The sequence below is a fragment of the Hyla sarda genome, chromosome 1 (assembly GCF_029499605.1).
Source record: "Hyla sarda isolate aHylSar1 chromosome 1, aHylSar1.hap1, whole genome shotgun sequence".
Lineage (NCBI taxonomy): Eukaryota > Metazoa > Chordata > Amphibia > Anura > Hylidae > Hyla > Hyla sarda.
The window spans coordinates 317,971,143-317,990,197 of NC_079189.1; the positions used below are offsets into that span (position 1 = coordinate 317,971,143).

The window sequence follows — 19,055 nt, forward strand, 5'->3', positions numbered from 1 at the left end:
GCTCCAGGGCATCTAAAATGGCGGATCCACATGTGAGGACATGGGGCAAGGACCTCTGGGAAGGCGGGAATAAGGGTAGGTGGGATGACTCTAAATCACGTGTAGGATGCAGCCTATTAGCAGCCAGTCACCCCTATGATGTCACAGCCCTATATAATCAACAGCCATATTCCAGCTAGTCACTTATAGATAGGACTGTCAGCGCTTTATGTGTTATACAGAAAAGCTTTTTCCAGCAGGGTTTCACCTCCTAGTCACGTCAGCGTTCTGGTGGACAGAGAGCAGTGCGTTTTTCACTGAAACAAACTTTTACTGCAGCCAGTAATCTCCCAGTCACTTTCTACAGCATTGTATTACAGAGAGGGGCAGAGAGCTGTGTGTTGCCTCATATATTTGAACAAGCTGGCTCAGCTTGAGAAACCTTAGCAATGGTTGGAGGAATAATTTTTCTGCGCAACTCTGTGTCTGCTGGTCTGCTGCTTATACTAGTGTGTTGATGGTGTAATACATAGCAGTCCATTGCTAATAGTCTTTCAGAAAATGCCATTTTGGGTTTAGTACACAGCGTCTGTGTGCTGCAGCACTGTTGTGTACTGCTGGTGTTGTGCAAAAATAAGTTTTTTAAGCGTACTGTAGCGCATTTTTCTGCTCTCATGAGTGCATACCACATACGTACATCTAAGTAGTGTACTATTTTGTACCTGTTAGTCTGTCAAGGGCCTAGATACTGTAAAAGGCCAGGTAAAAGTAATCATCGGCTGGTGTTTTACTCCAATACGTTTTTTAAGCATACTGTAGCGCATTTTTCTGCCCTCTTTGTTCCACAACAAATGGTCTGCTTGTTATACTAGTCTGTAGACAGTATAATACATACCCAGCAGTCCATTCCTAATAGTCTATGAGAGAGTGCAATTTTGGGTTTGGTACACAGCAACTGTGTGCTGCAGCACTGTTGTGTACTGCTGGTGTTGTACTCAAATACTTTTTTAAGTGTACTGTAGCAAATTTTTCTGCCCCCATAAGTGCATGCCACATAGAGCCTAGATACTATCAAAGACCAGCCAAAAGTACACATCTGCTGCTGTTCTAGACAAATAATGTTTTAAGCATAGTGAAGCACATTGTACTCCCCTCATATATGCACTAAGTATATCAGGCAGAGAAGTGCCAGGACGTGCACAGAGGAGTGGCAGAGGCCAAAATTCATCAGGCACAGCAGAATAGGGGCGAGTCACAGCGAGAGGCCTGATCTCCCGGTATCAGCTAGCGGTCGAGTTTTGACCAGCAACCGATCTGCCGTCATCGATTGGTTAACATGGTCATCCACTTCATCACAAGTGACATCTGATACCCGCAGTCAACAGTCAGTGGGTTCCTCAGACACAACCCTCAGTTGGCATGGTCCATGCTGTTCCCTCCCCTAAAGAAGTATCTTATGCTGTGGGTTCAACTCCACTCTTCAGTGAGGACAGTCAGCAGCTACTGCCCAACCAAGAAGTGGAGGGGACATCCGCCGCTTCCTCTGCTAGGCTGGCAGGTAGTGATGAGGAGAGTGACGTGGCATGCGGTGTTACCAGCGTTCAGGGTCTTGAAGCAGACTCTGTTGAGGAACCTGAAGAGGACATCAGTGACGTGCAGATACTTGTTGATGAAGCCGATTACAATTGGGAGTCGGGTGCAGAAGGGGCTTCATCATCATCAGGAGAAGAGGGTTGCAGGTTGCCTATGAGGCAGCAGCTGTGCCAGCAAGATGGTAGCATGGTTGGCAGTCAGCATGGTGGCAGAAGTGGAAATTCTGGAGCCAAACGTACCCGGGGGAGACCACCTGCTTTGCAGCAGCCTACCTTCCCATTAGGTAGTGGAACAGGGGTTCCTGGAGGCGGCGGCAGTAGCAGTCAATTAGTGCGGACTGTTGGTGGAAAATCAGCTACTCGATGGCGTGGCAGTTTTTCATCAAGCATGTGGAGGAGGTTCACATAGCCACATGCAAGATGTGTCGGCAGGTGAAGCGTGGCCAGGGTCCCAATGTTGGTACCACAGCCCTCCAATAACATATGCTGCACCACCAAGTGGCCTGGGAGAACCGTGGCTCCGATGTAGTGGTCCAGCTTGCTGCATCACCCAGTGGCACGCTGCTCCCTCTTTCAGCCAGCCAAGGCTCACCACCTCAGCCGAAGGAAGCTGTGTGTCATACCCTCCTTCTGTCGCTCCAAATGCTCCTGTTCCTCCTACTTTTAGTCAGTCATTCTGCCAGAAATCCATCTGCCAAGCCATGTCCAAGAGACAACAGTATGTGCCCACTCATCCAACGGTGCAGAATCTGAATGTGCTCCTGTTCAAGTTGCTGGTGCTGCAGTCCCTCCCTTTTCAAGTGGTGGACTCTGCACCTCTCAGAGAACTGATGGCTTGTGCCGAGCCGAAGTGAAGAGTGCCAAGCCGTCATTTTTTTGCAAAGAAGGCAGTACCAGCCTTGCACAATTTTGTGGAAGAGAAGGTGGGGTAGTCCTTGAGCCTGTCGGTGTATACAGAAGTGCACGGCAGTGCCTACATTTGGAGCTGTAACTATGGACAGGGACAATGCATGTCCTTTACGGTTCACTGGGTGAATGTGGTTCCTGCACAGCCACAACACCAACTTGGACAGGTCACACCGCTTTCTCCTCCACAACCTCAGGCTGTTGGTCCTGTGACAGTGTGCGACTCTGCCTCCTTACCCTCCACCGTGTCCTCAGCCTCCACTGCACAGACAAGTCTCAGTGCCCCTCCATAATACCATGTGTGCAGGGCACGGCGGTGTCACACTGTTCTTCACATGGTTTGCCTTGGTGAACGGAGTCACACAGGGGAGGAACTGTTAAAAGTCATTCATAAAAAAATCGGAGCATTACTCCACGAAAACTGGAAATGGGAACCATGGTGACGGACAACGGGAAGAACATCTTGTCTGTGCTGCAAGAAGAAAGGCTGAGCCATGTGCCCTGCATGGGACACGTGTTCAATCTGGTTGTCAAGTGGTTCCTGAAGTTTCCCCCCCCATTTGCAAGCAAAGGAAAGGAAACTTTTGCAGGCACTCCAGCACACCCTCCTTGAGCTGCAGCGTCAAAACGTTATCCCCCAACGTAGTGTGATTTGCATCGTTGCCACACCTTACAATTCCACCCTCCATATGTTGGACAGACTATACGAACAGAGAAAAGTCAACCAGTGGCAGCTCATATGTGACACCTGCCATTTGCTCAGGCCCTTTGAGGAAGCCACATTATTAGTCAGTCGCCAGGATTGCGGGATGAACAACACCATTCCACTGCTTCTTTTCCTACAACACGTGTTGGAAATGGTGGCTGGTCAGGGCAATGGAGATGTGGCACCTACATCTCACGGCCATATGAGCCCTGGACTAGAGGAGGGGGAGGGGCACAGTTTAGGTTTTGTGAAATGGGTGGTTTTTCTAGTCATCTGACAGGAGAGGAGGAGCAGGAGCAGCCACAGGAGCTAAAGGGTTATGAGGAAGGCGAGACAGAGGACCCAGACACACCGTGACAGTATGCAGTGGAGATGGAGGCAGGGAATCCCTCCGAGTCACTTGCAAAAATGGCACAATGCATGCTCACTTGCTTGTGTAGTGACTGCTGAATTGTCACCATTCGGCAGTGGGATGACTTCTGGCTCTCCACCTTATTGGACCCTTGCTACTGCCACAAAATGGGGGCCTTTTTCACACCCACTGAGAGGGAGGACAAAGTGACCTACTACAGAGGCATCCTACATAGTCAGTTGGCCGATGCCACTATATGTTCTACTCATGCTGCCGCCAACTCCAGGCTGTGCCATTTAGCCACTATATGGTCTGCTCATCTGCCGCCAACTCCAGGCTGCGCCATTGAGCCACTATATGTTCTACTCATGCTGCCGCCAACTCCAGGCTGTGCCATTCAGCCACTATATGGTTTACTGATGCTGCTGGGCCTAGGACCTTACCTAAACATTTTTATAGTAGCACTAGCTACCATAAATCTTCAATTTAAATTAGAAAATTAATCTTTTAATCTTAGGGATTGTGAAGGCCTATTGTCTCCCCATGCTGCCACGAACTCCAGGATGTGTCATTCAGCCACTTTACGGTCTCCTCTTGCTGCCGCCAATTCCAGGCTGTGTCATTCTGCCAGATTATGGTCTCCTCATGCTGCTGCCACCTCTAGGCTCTATCATTGTGCCGCTATGTGACTCCTTGTTAACTTGGGAATCTAATATAAATCTTAAATTTAAAAAAATCAATTTTCAAGACTGAGGCCCTATGGTTGTTTACGTCATATTACCTGTGGAATTATCACAAGAATCCAATGAAACAGTTTGGAGCCATAACAATGAACCATAACTGATTAAATGAAACATTCACACTTTCACAGTCAGGGGGGCGCTGGAACAGGTGGTATTTCACCTGGCGGAGGACCGCCAGCTCGATTTTAAGACACAACTACGAGATTTTTCACTGCAGCCACTAGCTAATTTATGCGCCCACTTATCCAATTTCACAGAAGCTGAATGTGTTCCTGTCCAAGTTGCTGGTACTGCAGTCCCTCCCTTTTCAACTGGACACTCAGAGTATTAGGTTGCGCTGAGAGGCAGGGGCTGGAACAGATGGTAGCTCGCCTCGTGGCGGACTGCCAGCTCAATGCCCACCAGAATGGATAATCAAAAAATTAAAATAAATTCAAATAAAATAAAATAAAAATTACATAAAAAAACTGCCACATCCAGACGCTCTGTGGCAGTGATTCTAATAGCGATGCCTGTAATCTGCATGTCATACTGAATAACAGAATTATTTCACTAACACAGTACACTCCCTATGCGTGTTAGGAAAAAGCAAAGTATTCTACACCCCTATTGAGCCTCTCTGTAGGCCAGAAATAGCCGTTTTTAATAGTGATTCGCCGTGAATAAATTCGGACCAAACCAAATTTTTTCGGAAAATTTGGCGAATCGGCCAAATCAAATTTTTCAAAAAATGTGCTCATCTCTAGTGGTTACTATAATGCTTTAAGGTTGCTGTTTGTGTATAGCTGATATAGAGGAGTTGCTTAAAGGGGTACTCCGGTGGAAAACGATTTATTTAAAATCAACTGGTGCCAGAAAGTTATACAGATTTGTAAATTACTACTATTAAAAAAAATCTTTTTTAGCTTCCTGTTGCACTGCTTCATTGCAGAGAGATGAGGAGAACAGCTTAGGAATGCTTTTCTCCTGACCTGTCAGGTCTCAGTGCTGGTATATGAAGCCACAGAGGACCTGGTTCTCTTTAAAGGGGTACTCTGCCCCTAGACATCTTATCCCTTATCCAAAGATAGGGGATAAGATGTCAGATCGTAGGGATCTCGCTGTTGGGGATCCCCGGGATCTCGGCTGCAGCACCCCGCTGTCATTACTGCACAGAGCAAACTCCCTCTCTGCGTAATGACGGGCAGTACAGGGGCCCGAGCATCGTGACATCCCGGCTCTGCCCTCTTGTGATGTCACAGCCCGCCCCCCTAATTACAAGTCTATGGGACCGCCATGCCCCCTCCCATAGACTTGCATTAAGGGGGCGGGACGTGATGTCACGATGGGGCAGAGCCGTGACATCACGATGCTCCGGCTCCTGCATCGCCCGTCATCGCCCGTCAAACGCAGCGCGTTTGCTCTGTGCAGTAATGACAGCGGGGTGCTGCAGCCAAGATCCCAGGGGTCCCCAGCAGCTGGACCCCCGCGATCAGACATCTTATCCCCTATCCAAAGGATAAGATGTCTTGGGGCGGAGTACCCCTTTCAGGATGTACAGGTATTCCTTCTCTGACAGTGTTTCTCAAGGAATCATAAACATGCTAAAAGGGGTAGAGGTCATGGTGAAAAGCTTACCTTTTAGGAATTCGCAATCTAACAAAGAGTGAAGAGCCATCATTGATGACTTGTACAGATGTGTTCTTGTGATGTTATGATCTTTGCTTGTTAATTTATTTTGTTTTGCAAATGTACAGGATATCTGTGTGGAGGTATGAGGCAGAGTACGCCTAATACATACCTTGATGGATGCTATATTTAAAAAAATCACTTTCCCCTAGACATAATTCAGAAAAGACACTTCTGTATTACAGTACATGGTAGATCATTCATTTGAATGGGCACTGAGTAAAGTTATATTACAGGATTACGTGTATATTGTCAAAATCTCACAGCAGTCAAGCCTGCCTGCAGCAACAAGCTTACTGGTCAGGTGGCTACATGTAGAAAGGCGGTTATCTCTATGGAACATTTGTAAAGTAGGGTTGAGGGGCACTGAGCAGCATTGTGTATTTTTTTTTATTTTTTATTATGCAACAAGAGCTTGAATATTCAGAGCTATAAATACCAGTGCAGAAAGGGGTTTCAAGAACCCCCTCTTAACATACCATTTAGTATGACAGGCTGCTTTGTAACATTACATTGTATGTACAGCTCAGAATGGTGTAATTGCATTAATACAAGTAATATTCACGATTTACTAATATAGAAAGAGATTTATCAAGCTCCGTAGTAGATTTTTTCTGTGCACGAGCGACTTTTCGATACATGCTGCGACTTTTAGATTTTTGCTTATTCCAAAGCACATTTCTGAAATCTGCTCATGCATACTTTGCAGTGGTCATGTATTTATCAAATGCGATAGTCGCTATTTATGAAGAAAAAAAGTTGCATCTCCATTTAATCGCATATGTATTCCAGGTCCAACCTGGCTTACAGAAAGTGCATACGTCTGCAGAAAAGGAAATTAACATCCACTATAACAACTGTTCTTGTTCTGCATCATGAAACAAAGCTACTACATTAATGTTAATGTTACTTATCGAAAAAATGTATTATATAACTAATAACTCTATTAGTTTTAAGGTTGAAAATGCACACTGCACACCTTGTTAATTTTAGGACACGTACATGCTGGCGTACCCACTGAATTTTATGTAAATAAGGCACAAAATAATTGTGTAAGAATTTTTACAGACTACGTAAATAATCCATATGTGGCACTAAAATTTTTCCTTAAAAAAAAAAGAAACATCCATAGTAATATAGCTTCATGTGCATTTTGGGGTGGGTAACGTACCTATCCATTTTTTTTTTTTTTTTGTGGTTTAACTATTGTTTATGTGCCTGTTGGTGCTGCGCTGTCTTCCTTCCTGAAGTAAACTCCGGCCTCAGCACAGCGACGCAAGACTCCGCCCACCAACGTCACAAAATGTGGGCTCAAAATGAAACAAAAAAGCCTCCAGAGTACGGATATTCATGGTGTGGCATAGTATATTTAATATTTTTTAATTTCTGAGAAGGGAGAATGGGTTGTTGTGGGATAGATGGAGTGCAGCTATTTAGTGCCAGGCCGGCCAGTCAGGGTGTCACCCGATGCAGTACGCCCCCCATCCCCATCACTCTCTAGCAACGCTACTGGTAATAAAGGGTAGATAAAGAACTTTGGCTATTAATATAAGGGAAAACTTTTCTGCTTTAAAAATGCTTTCGTAAGCGGGTTTCCCGGGTTTTGCTTACGTGTGATTTATTTATCAAGGTCATGCAACTAATTTATAAATAGGTCTCATGTAAGCAAAAGTAAGTTTAAAAAATTGTCATATTAAAGCCTTGAAAAGAATGATAAATCTCCTTCATAGTGTGCAATGAGTACAATGAGGTTTATTTTATTACTTGTCTTATATTTGTCAATATCAGTTCCTACCAGGTGTTCGTGATCAAGTTGGTCCATAGGTGCTCATTTACCTGTGAGTCTTTGGAGGCGGTCACATACTTTAGTAACATATCAAGGACTCAAGGATATGTCACTGCCGAGTTTTTCCCAGGAGATTTTTCTGACCATGTGGAGTTCTTTGTAGGAGACAGACAATATTATGGCAAATTCTATAATGCTCCTCTAGAGAGAGGGAAGGATTACTGTGTAATATTACGAACTCTAACAAAGGTAAGTTTGCTAGAAAATCTGATGTTTGCATGCGCAGTGAAGAGTTTATCATATTCAGATTTTATACTATTTTATGATGGCTTATTTTAGTGGTGTCATGATTTTTGTTTGTGTTTGTTTGTTTGCTTCTCTTTGTACTGTTTACAAAGATTGCTTTTTCTGTATTGCACCATATGTACACTCATAGATGTATATGCACATTATCTTCTTGATAGTGAGCTATATTCCACACTGTTATTTATTATATTTCTATCCACAATAGTATAATGTGCAAAAAAAGAGCTTAGGGCTGATTGATACTTGTGAAAAAAAAAAAAAAATGAAAGGGAAAGCAGTCCATACACAGGGAAGTTTAGCTCTATTAAAAAGTCATACTGTGCCATGTAACTCCCTCATGCTGTAAGTGAAGTCAAATGACTGCCCCTACCCTATGCCCTCTAAGGCATGGGATCATGGTGTATCACCTGATTTTTTTTCTTCCCATTGCATTGTGGTTGAAAAATGTTTTATAGAACGCTCTTATCTCACTTCTACACAGGGATGACTGCATTTACTGACACCAGAAACCGAAAAATCTTGCTGGTAAACATACAGTGTATGCTTATGCATTGCACATAACATGCATTGTTATTTAAAGGGGTACTCCCCTGGAAAAAAAATATATATATATTTTTTAAATCAACTGGTGGCAGAAAGCTAAACAGATTTGTAAATTACTTTTATTTAAAAATCTTAATCATTCCAGTACTTATCAGCTGCTGTATACTACAGAGGAAGTTCTTTTCTTTTTGAATTTCCTTTCTGTCTGACCACAGTGCTCTCTGCTGACCCCTCTGTCCATTTTAGGAACTGTCCGGAGTAGGATAGGTTTTCTATGGGGATTTGCTCCCACTCTGGAACATACAGCAACTGATAAGTACTGGAAGGGTTAAGATTTTTAAATAGAAGTAATTTACAAATCTGTTTAACTTTCTTGCACCAGTTGAGTGGAAACATTTTTTTTCCAGTGGAGTACCATTTTAATCTTAGGGTATGACTACATACACCATAAATGCTGCAGATTTTCTAAGAGCACATGATCTACAGATCACAATGAAAGCTGTAGCAGAAAATCCACACCAAATTGTATGGATTTTGCTATGGACTGTGTTTTGCGGATTTCGGTGCAGATAATGTAATTTACATTTAAAGTAACATTGGCATGCTGCATAATTGAAATCTTCCCTGCATGTACATTTTTGCCCATTTTTTTAATTTTAGCTTTTATCTATGTAAATGAGATTTTTTTTTTATGTTTTCACTGCTACTGTAAGGTCTCATTCACACTATGTAATCTCCGCCCAGTGATATTCCGGGCAGAGACTAAGGGAGATATTTTACAAAACCTGTAAAGAGGAAAAGTTTACCAGTTGCCCATAGCAACCAATCGGATTGTTTCTGATAGTTTTCAGAGACCTTTTTAAAAATGAAAGAAGTAATCTGATTGGTTGCTATGGGCTACTGGTCAACATTTTCTCTGCACAGATTTTGATAAATTAGCCTCTAAGTGAGGAATAGGTTCCAGCAGAACCAGACAGCACTAGGAAATTCTTTAGTATGAATTATGCAGCAGAATTCCTCTGAAAACAATAGGAGGCTGCCGGAATTTTCAAGAAGAAAATACATAGTGTGAATGGGTTCTAACTGTTGTAGATTTTCTGCTTGTGACACCTCCCTACTTGTAATGGGACCCAGGAAGTTGACTGACAGACAACACCATATAAGGGTACGTTCATACGCGCGGATTTTAGTAGCGTATTTAGCTGCGGATCCGCTGGTGAAGGCCCCGCTCTATGCTGGCTTTACATGTGCCTGCTGGTAGCGGCAATACGTCGCTACGAGCAGACACACTGCAGCAATGTTTGCGGCGTACTCGCACATCGCGGCCGCTCTCCCTGCTCTGAGCTAGGCAGAGAGCTCCCACGATGTGCGAGTATACTGCGACTCGCACATTGCAGTGTGCCCCGCTACCAGCAGGCACATGTAAAGCCAGCATAGAGCGGGGCCTTCACCAGCGGATCTGCAGCGTAAAATCCACTGAAAATCCGCGCGTGTGAACGTACCCTTATAGTGACAATAAAACACCTCCCTTACTTTCAGATTTTCTCATGAATAACCTATCAAAGGCTACACACTTTTTGTCTGGCTGTGTTTTTGTTTTATACTGGCCCGTCCACACTGCTTAATTTCCATTCCAGAGTCCCATTTCCCTGTCCCAGAGTCCCATTTTCAAAGGGATTCTGCTATACCGTTCACACTGCGATAGTTTGGTAGATGAATTTTGGTGGCGCCTGCTGCAGACAGGATCAAAACATTGCAATGACAAAGAAATGGTTTTCTAAATCATGTGTCAGTCAGCGCGATCTGCACGTGGCCCAGTCATTCTACAGAATAGCTAGAAAGCTTTTTGGCTACAATAATAGCCAAGGTCTCTTTAAGGGATTTAATATTAATGACCTATCCTTACCATTTATTTAAAAAAATAAGAGGTTTTCTGACAATGCATTTGTTTTGTTTTTTTCAGATAAGAACACAATCATGTACGGTTATGGCCCAAGTTAAAGGTAAGAATAATGAGAAAATGCACATTCTACACAAACAAGGTCTATCTGTCATTAACCCCTAAACAGCCAAGCAATTTTTTTGGCCTTCAGCTTTTCCATGTTAAGAACTATATGATGGTTTGTTTTTGTGTGTCCAATTTTTTTTAAATAGCATCCATCATTTTATCATAAAAATGTAAAGTGGAACACAAAAGAAAATGATATGTGAAATAAAAAAAAATAACAAAAAAATAAATAAATAAAAATTCTGCAAATTATAATGGGTTTTCCTTTATACCATCACAACATCACATCGGGGGGCATTTACTAAGGGGTTTAGTCATTTTTTTCTGACTATTTTTGGCGCAAAATTGTCGCAATTGCGCCTACCCTATAAATTGTGGCTAGAAAGTCAAAAAAAAAATTCCCGCTTAATTTACGCAAGTTTTCAGTTTTTACTTGCAGTGGTCAGGAATTTATTAACTGAGACAGTCGCAGTTGCGCAATAAACTGTCGCAACGGCCATAAAAATTGACTAAATTTACTCCAGCTCCAACATGGAGCAGGAAAAGCTCCTGCCGCCCGGGCTCCGACATACTTTCTCCCCGCTACCCTCACTGCGCTACCGGGACACTGCAGTGATTTATATCCCCCCCCTCTCACCTGCCAGTGCCACACAACTCCCATCTGTCTGCTGTTGCAAGACTACAAGTCCCAGCATGCCCTTACAGTGAGGGCATGCTGGGAGTTGTAGTCTTGTAGCAGCGGGAGCTGAGCGGCGCGGGCGGGAGACAAGCGGGGTGGGGGGGCTAGGGGGTGGTAGCGGGGAGGCCGTATGAGGAGCCCGGGCGGGAGACAAGGGGGGTAGCGGGGAGACCGTATGAGGAGCCCAGGCGGCTGCACTGTAATGTCAGCCCGGGCTCCTGCCCTGAGAGCCATAGGCTTTGGCTGTCAGGGCATGCTGGGTGTTGTAGTTTTGCAACAGCTGGAGGGCCACAGTTTGCAGACCACTGGTGTGTGGTCTGTAAACTGTAGTCCTCCAGCTGTTGCAAAACTAAACAGCAAAGAAGTTCAGTTACCCTTCCGAGGCTCCAGCGACGATCGCTGACGGAGATCGTCGCGCGGCACTGTCGCGCGGCACTGTCGTGCAGCGCTGGATCGTACGGAAGCCGGTAAGTTGCGCAAGCTTCCCAACCAGGGTGCCTCCAAATGTTGCAAGACTACAACTCCCAGCATGCCTGGACACCCTTTGGCTGTCCGGCCATGCTGGGAGTTGTAGTTTTGCAACAGCTGGAGGCACCCTTGTTGGGAAACACTGGCCTAAAACAGTGTTTCCCAACCAGGGTGCCTCCAGATGTTGCAAGACTACAACTCCCAGCATGCCTGGACAGCCATTGGCTGTCCGGGCATGCTGGGAGTTGTAGTTTTGCAACAGCTGGAGGCACCCTTGTTGGGAAACACTGGCCTAAAACAGTGTTTCCCAACCAGGGTGACTCCAGATGTTGCAAGACTACAACTCCCAGCATGCCTGGACAGCCATTGGCTGTCCAGGCATGCTGGGAGTTGTAGTTTTGCAACAGCTGGAGGGCCACAGTTTGCAGACCACTGGTTTGTGGTCTGTAAACTGTAGTCCTCCAGCTGTTGCAAAACTAAACAGCTGAAGGGGACCGGCGAAGAAGTTCACTTACCCTTCCGAGGCTCCAGCGACGATCGCTGTCAGAGACTGTCGCGCGGCAGTGTCGTGCAGCGCTGGATCCTACGGAAGCCGGTAAGTTGCGCAGGCTTCCCAACCAGGGTGCCTCCAGTTGTTGCAAGACTACAACTCCCAGCATGCCTGGACAGCCTTTGGCTGTCCAGGCATGCTGGGAGTTGTAGTTTAGCAACAGCTGGAGGCACCCTGGTTGGGAAACACTGGCCTAAAACAGTTGGGAAACACTGGCCTAAAACAGTGTTTCCCAACCAGAGTGCCTCCAGATGTTGCAAGACTACAACTCCCAGCATGCCTGGACAGCCAAAGGCTGTCTAGGCATGCTGGGAGTTGTAGTCTTGCAACATCTGGAGGCACCCTGGTTGGGAAACACTGTTTTAGGCCAGTGTTTCCAAACCAGGGTGCCTCCAGATGTTGCAAGACTACAACTCCCAGCATGCCTGGACAGCCTTTGACTGTCCAGGCATGCTGGGGCTTGTAGTTTTGCAACATCTGGAGGCACCCTGGTTGGGAAACACTGTTTTAGGCCAGTGTTTCCCAGCCAGGTTGCCTCCAGATGTTGCAAAACTACAACTCCCAGCATGCCTAGACAGCCTTTGACTGTCCAGGCATGCTGGGACTTGTAGTTTTGCAACATCTGGAGGCACCCTGGTTGGGAAACAGTTTTAGGCCAGTGTTTCCCAGCCAGGTTGCCTCCAGATGTTGCAAAACTACAACTCCCAGCATGCCTAGACAGCCTTTGACTGTCCAGGCATGCTGGGACTTGTAGTTTTGCAACATCTGGAGGCACCCTGGTTGGAAAACACTGTTTTAGGCCAGTGTTTCCCAACCATGGTGCCTCCAGATGTTGCAAGACTACAACTCCCAGCATGCCTGGACAGCCTTTGACTGTCCAGGCATGCTGGGGCTTGTAGTTTTGCAACATCTGGAGGCACCCTGGTTGGGAAACACTGTTTTAGGCCAGTGTTTCCCAGCCAGGTTGCCTCCAGATGTTGCAAAACTACAACTCCCAGCATGCCTAGACAGCCTTTGACTGTCCAGGCATGCTGGGACTTGTAGTTTTGCAACATCTGGAGGCACCCTGGTTGGGAAACAGTTTTAGGCCAGTGTTTCCCAGCCAGGTTGCCTCCAGATGTTGCAAAACTACAACTCCCAGCATGCCTAGACAGCCTTTGACTGTCCAGGCATGCTGGGACTTGTAGTTTTGCAACATCTGGAGGCACCCTGGTTGGGAAACAGTTTTAGGCCAGTGTTTCCCAGCCAGGTTGCCTCCAGATGTTGCAAAACTACAACTCCCAGCATGCCTAGACAGCCTTTGACTGTCCAGGCATGCTGGGACTTGTAGTTTGCAACATCTGGAGGCATCCTGGTTGGGAAACACTGTTTTAGGCCAGTGTTTCCCAGCCAGGTTGCCTCCAGATGTTGCAAAACTACAACTCCCAGCATGCCTAGACAGCCTTTGACTGTCCAGGCATGCTGGGACTTGTAGTTTTGCAACATCTGGAGGCACCTTGGTTGGGAAACACTGTTTTAGGCCAGTGTTTCCCAGCCAGGTTGCCTCCAGATGTTGCAAAACTACAACTCCCAGCATGCCTAGACAGCTTTTGACTGTCCAGGTATGCTGGGGCTTGTAGTTTTGCAACATCTGGAGGCACCCTGGTTGGGAAACACTGGCCTAAAACAGTGTTTCCCAACCAGGGTGCCTCCAGATGTTGCAAAACTACAAGTCCCAGGTTGGGAAACACTGTGCCCGGCCTCCGCCCCACCTTACTGTAAGGGCATGCTGGGAGTTGTAGTCCTGCAGCTGGGGGCAGGGGACAAGCTTGTCACTTGCCCACACATCTCCTGCACCACACAACTACAACTCCCAGCATGTCCTTACTGTAAGGGCATGCTGGCAGTTGTAGTCGTGCGGGGCGGGAGATGTGTGAGCAGGTGATAATAAATGTACTAACCCATTTATTTTTTTTTCTTCTCATTTCAGATCCGTGTATCCTGTGGACTCCTTCGGATTCGGTGGACTACTTCGATGACCAGCGTTTTTCTTTGTTTGATTTTAATAAAATGGTTAACGAGGGCTTGTGGGGGAGTGTTTTTTGTAATAAAATTTTTTTAAAACCTGTTGTGTTTTTTTCTTACTTTACTAGACAGGCTTAGTAGTGGAAGCTGTCTTATAGACAGAGTCCATTACTAACCTGGGCTTAGCGCTAGCCACAAAAACAGCTAGCGCTAACCCCCTATTATTACCCCGGTACCCAACGCCACAGGGGTGCCGGGAAGAGCCGGTACCAACAGGCCTGGAGCGTCAAAAATGGCGCTCCTGGGCCTAAGCGGTAACAGGCTGGCGTTATTTAGGCTGGGGAGGGCCAGTAACAATGGTCCTCGCCCACCCTGGGAACGTCAGGCTGTTACTGTTTGATTGGTATTTGGCTGAGAATGAAAATAAGGGGGACCCTATGCGTTTTTTTTTAAAATAAATAATTAAATATATTAAAAAAACGCATAGGGTCCCCCTATTTTTATTCTCAACCAAATACCAACCAAACAGTAACAGCCTGACGTTCCCAGGGTGGGCGAGGACCATTGTTACTGGCCCTCCCCAACCTAAATAACGCCAGCCTGTTACCGCCTAGGCCCAGGAGCGCCATTTTTGACGCTCCGGGCCTGTTGGTACCGGCTCTTCCCGGCACCCCTGTGGTGTTGGGTACCGGGGTAATAATTGGGGGTTAGCGCTAGCTGTTTTTGTGGCTATCGCTAAGCCCGGCTTAGTAATGGACTCAGTCTATAAGACAGCTTCCACTACTAAGCCTGTTTAGTAAAGTAAAATAAAAATAAAAAACAACAGGTTTAAAAAAAATTTATTACAAAAAACACTCCCCCACAAGCCCTCGTTAACCATTTTATTAACATCAAGCAAAGAAAAACGCTGGTCATCGAAGTAGTCCACCGAATCCGAAGGAGTCCACAGGATACACAGATCTGTAGAAGAAGTAACCAAAAAAAAAAAAAAGTGTAAGTACATTTAGGGAGAAAAAAACTGTGTTAAAAAAATGTAATAAACACACACACTAAACGCCGTTTACCACTTCTGAGCCATAACTACAATTTACAGTGATCCCTCAACTTACAATGGCCTCAACATACAATAGTTTCAACATACAATGGTCTTTTCTGGACCATCGTAAGTTGAAACCAGACTCAACATACAATGCTACAGACAGTCCAGATCTGTAAAACGTGTCAATGGCTGGAAGAACCAACCAATCAAAATGGGCATTCACTGGTAAAACCCCTGTATTACTGAAGTGTATGCACTGACTGGTGTCTGGTATTACATGTTCTGTACACTTTACCTGTATCAGGGTTAGATGCTCTTTTGGACACCAGGTGAGGGCGACTCCATTACTTGTTTGGGACATTTCCTGTACTGTACAGGACCCCTGAAGAAGCTCCTGTCCTCTACATAGACAGTGTTTCCCAAGCAGGGTGGCCCCATCTTTTGCAAAACTACAACTCCCAGCATGCCCGGACAGCCTTTGGCTGTCCAGGCATGCTGGGAGTTATAGTTTTGCAACAGCTGGAGGCTCCCTGCTTGGGAAACACTGACATAGACAGTAATTTACAGCTCCCAGCAGATCTTTATTACTTTTATATGTAAGGATTTGCTTTATCTATATTAGTTATCTACTTATTTTTCTTTGTCACTTTTTCCTATTTTGGATGACATTTTGGTGCCTTTAGAACCAATTACCACGTTTCCATAGAGTTATGGTCTCAACATACAATGGTTTCAACTTACAATGGTTTTCCTGGAACCAATTAATATTGTAACTTGAGGGACCACTGTAGTTATTGAATTATTTAGATGTGGTGAAAAAGCTAAAAAAAACCTCAAAAACAAAAGATCCAGAAGGAAACCAGCAGCCAAACCAATTCAGACAGCAGGAAAAAGGAACAGACTATTTTTTCTACTACATGAAGTAAATTTCCCACTTTTGCCTATGTGTGCCAAATTTATTAATGCCGTGCAGCAATTTAGTAAATTTGTCGCACATAGTCAAAAATGAAGTAGAAAAAAACAGGGTAAAAACCAGACTACATAGTAAAAGATTAGTAAATGCCCCCCATCATCTTTATTCTTGTGGTCAGCATGATTGCTGCGATACCCAATTGATATGGTTTTTGGTATGTATTACTACCAAAAACTAAAATGTGTTGACCCTTCTGACCCTTAAAGAGTACCTGTCATCAACAAAAACTTTTAATATGTTGTTCATAATCATTAATGAAGACATATTGTAATATATCTTCATTAAAAAATATTAATATTTATACCAGTTTTTTCATTTTATACTTTTGGCCACTTGGGGGTCTCTCTTCTATGCCTGGTCTGCAGGCAGCTTCCTATGCTTTTCATAGTAAGTGTACAGCTTTTAGGACTAATGCTGAAAGGGCTCTGGTCCTTCCACAGGAAGTTCAGTACTCTCAGCTCAGGACTCGCTCCCAGCCTGGAAAAGAACTGTGAGCTACAAGCCTGCTCATGCCTCTCATATAACAGAGGCCAGTCACCTCCCCCTCCCCTCTGCTCTGTGTTCTCCTTGCCCCTCACCACACGTTATCTTATACATTGTATTATCTCACTGCACTCCCTGCTCTGTGCCCCCCCCCCCCCCCCCCCCGACAATCATCTTAATTACTGCCCCACCGCCCCTGGTTCTCAGCATTGACTTTTTAGTGCACAGAGACACAGGAGAGAGAGAGACAGAGGCTGCCATCCCTCCCCTGTACTTAGTCTGTATGCACACTGCAGAGCAGTGTTTCCCAACCAGGGTGCCTCCAGCTGTGACAAAACTACAACTCCCAGCATGCCCAGACAGTTGTTGGCTGTCTGGGCATGCTGGGAGTTGTAGTTTTGCAACAGCTGGGGGTACCCTGGTTGGGAAACACTGCTGCAGAGGGAGAGCAGCATACAGGAATACTGGCAGAAGCAGAGTCCCGGCCAGGCTTCATGTGACATCATACCTGCCGGGACCCGCCTCCTTCCACCCCTCAGAAAGACAGTGCTCCTGAGCTAATGAAGAGGGATAAAAAAAGGTATTTCCACAGCATTTTAAACCTCAATAAACACAGGGATAGGCATAGTTAGAGTAAGGGACAGATGGGTAGGGGGATCAGGGAAAGTTTAGTTGATGACAGGTACTCTTTAAAGGGGTTATCCAGCTTAGAAAAATGAGGGTAAGTTTCAGATCGCGGGGAGACCGACTGCTGCAAGCCCCCTTGATCTCTTGTCTGGTGCCCCAGCTCTCCTCGTGCACGGAGCAGGGGGTCAGCATGCACCCTCCATTCATCTTTATGGGAGAATCGAAGCACTGTACTTGGGTATCTCTGGCTATCTCATATAGAGATGCATTGAGGGGGCGTGATGACCACCGCTTCGCGCGGTGGTCAACACAGCTCCATGCAGGAGGAGAATCCAGGAGATCGTGGGGGAAGGGGGGGAGGGGGGGGGGAATTCCCAGTGGCAGGACCTTCCATGATTTGACACTTATACACTATCCTTTGGATAGAAAACACATTTTTATAAGCCGGACTACTCCTTTAAAATCTGGATCCTTAAAAATGTTGGAGCTGTGGGAGGGGTAATTGTTTGCACTGTGATCTTGGGTAGATGGGATTTATTGATCACATTTTTTATCTTTTCTTTCTGGGATGTGATGTGACAAAAATTAATTACATTTTAAAATTTCAGACATTTCTGCACGTGGCATGATGGTAGTTGTAGTTGTAGCTGGAGGCGTGCTGTTGCTTAACTACAACTCCCATCATTCCCAGACAGCTGAGGAGCAAGTACAATGCCGTCTGCTTCCCCAGCCTGTAATTAAGGATCACAGCGGTCTCCCAAGTGAGACCCAATGCGATAAACAACTTTTGATATGTCAAAAGTTGTTTTTAGAGACAGTGTGGAAGATTTATCAAAACCCGTCCATAGGAAAAGTTGCTGAGTTGCCCATAGCAACCAGATAGCTTTTTCATTTTTAAAAAGGCCTTTAAAATATGAAAGAATCAATCTGATTGGTTGCTATGGGCAACTCAGCAACTATTCCTCTGGACGGGTTTTGATAAATCTTCCCCATTAGCCCTAACTCCTTGCTGGGCTGAGTGCAAAGCTCTTAGCTCAGCAACGGTTTAAAGCATGAGCTGTACCCACAGCTGTCTACAGCGTGCACAGCTCAGCCCCTACATTGCCAGGTTCCCGCACGTCAAACCTGGCAATGTTCGAAAGTTGGGCAAGCTGCAAACTCCCCCGAAGTTCTGATCGAATCCGGGTTAGGGGGGCTTTGCTCACTCAACTGTAATCAAGACTTATTGTCAAAACCGGAGATTGATATTGTTGCATTTGACCAAATTATGAAAAGCATGACAGCTAGTTACCAAGAACTATTTATATAATGTAGATGATACCATTATATGTATATTTGTAATATACATTGGCTAAAAAATTTGTATATTTTTGCCCCTGCAGCTATTGTCTGTGTGTCTCTGTGTAAGAGGGACAAGCAATGCTCTGTGCACTGAGGACAAGCAGGGTTCTGTACACTGAGGACAAGCAGGGCTCTGTGTAAGCGGGACAAGCAGTGCTCTGTGCACTGAGGACAAGCAGGGTTCTGTACACTGAGGACAAGCAGGGTTCTGTACACTGAGGACAAGCAGGGTTCTGTACACTGAGGACAAGCAGGGTTCTGTGCATTGAGGACAAGCAGGACTCTGTGCAGTGAGGACAAGC

At 45.4% G+C, this 19,055-nt stretch overlaps 1 protein-coding gene across 3 annotated transcripts in view; it reads left to right on the forward strand.

The window, feature by feature from the left end:
* SUSD1 (sushi domain containing 1) overlaps nucleotides 1-19,055 on the forward strand; it is a 165,743-nt gene that overhangs the window by 109,058 nt on the left and 37,630 nt on the right. For all 3 annotated transcript variants that reach the window (XM_056518609.1, XM_056518623.1, XM_056518618.1), the window contains 2 exons: nucleotides 7,735-7,981; nucleotides 10,545-10,584. In XM_056518609.1, coding sequence (XP_056374584.1) covers nucleotides 7,735-7,981; nucleotides 10,545-10,584 — 287 coding nt within the window. The remainder of the gene's footprint in view (nucleotides 1-7,734; nucleotides 7,982-10,544; nucleotides 10,585-19,055) is intronic.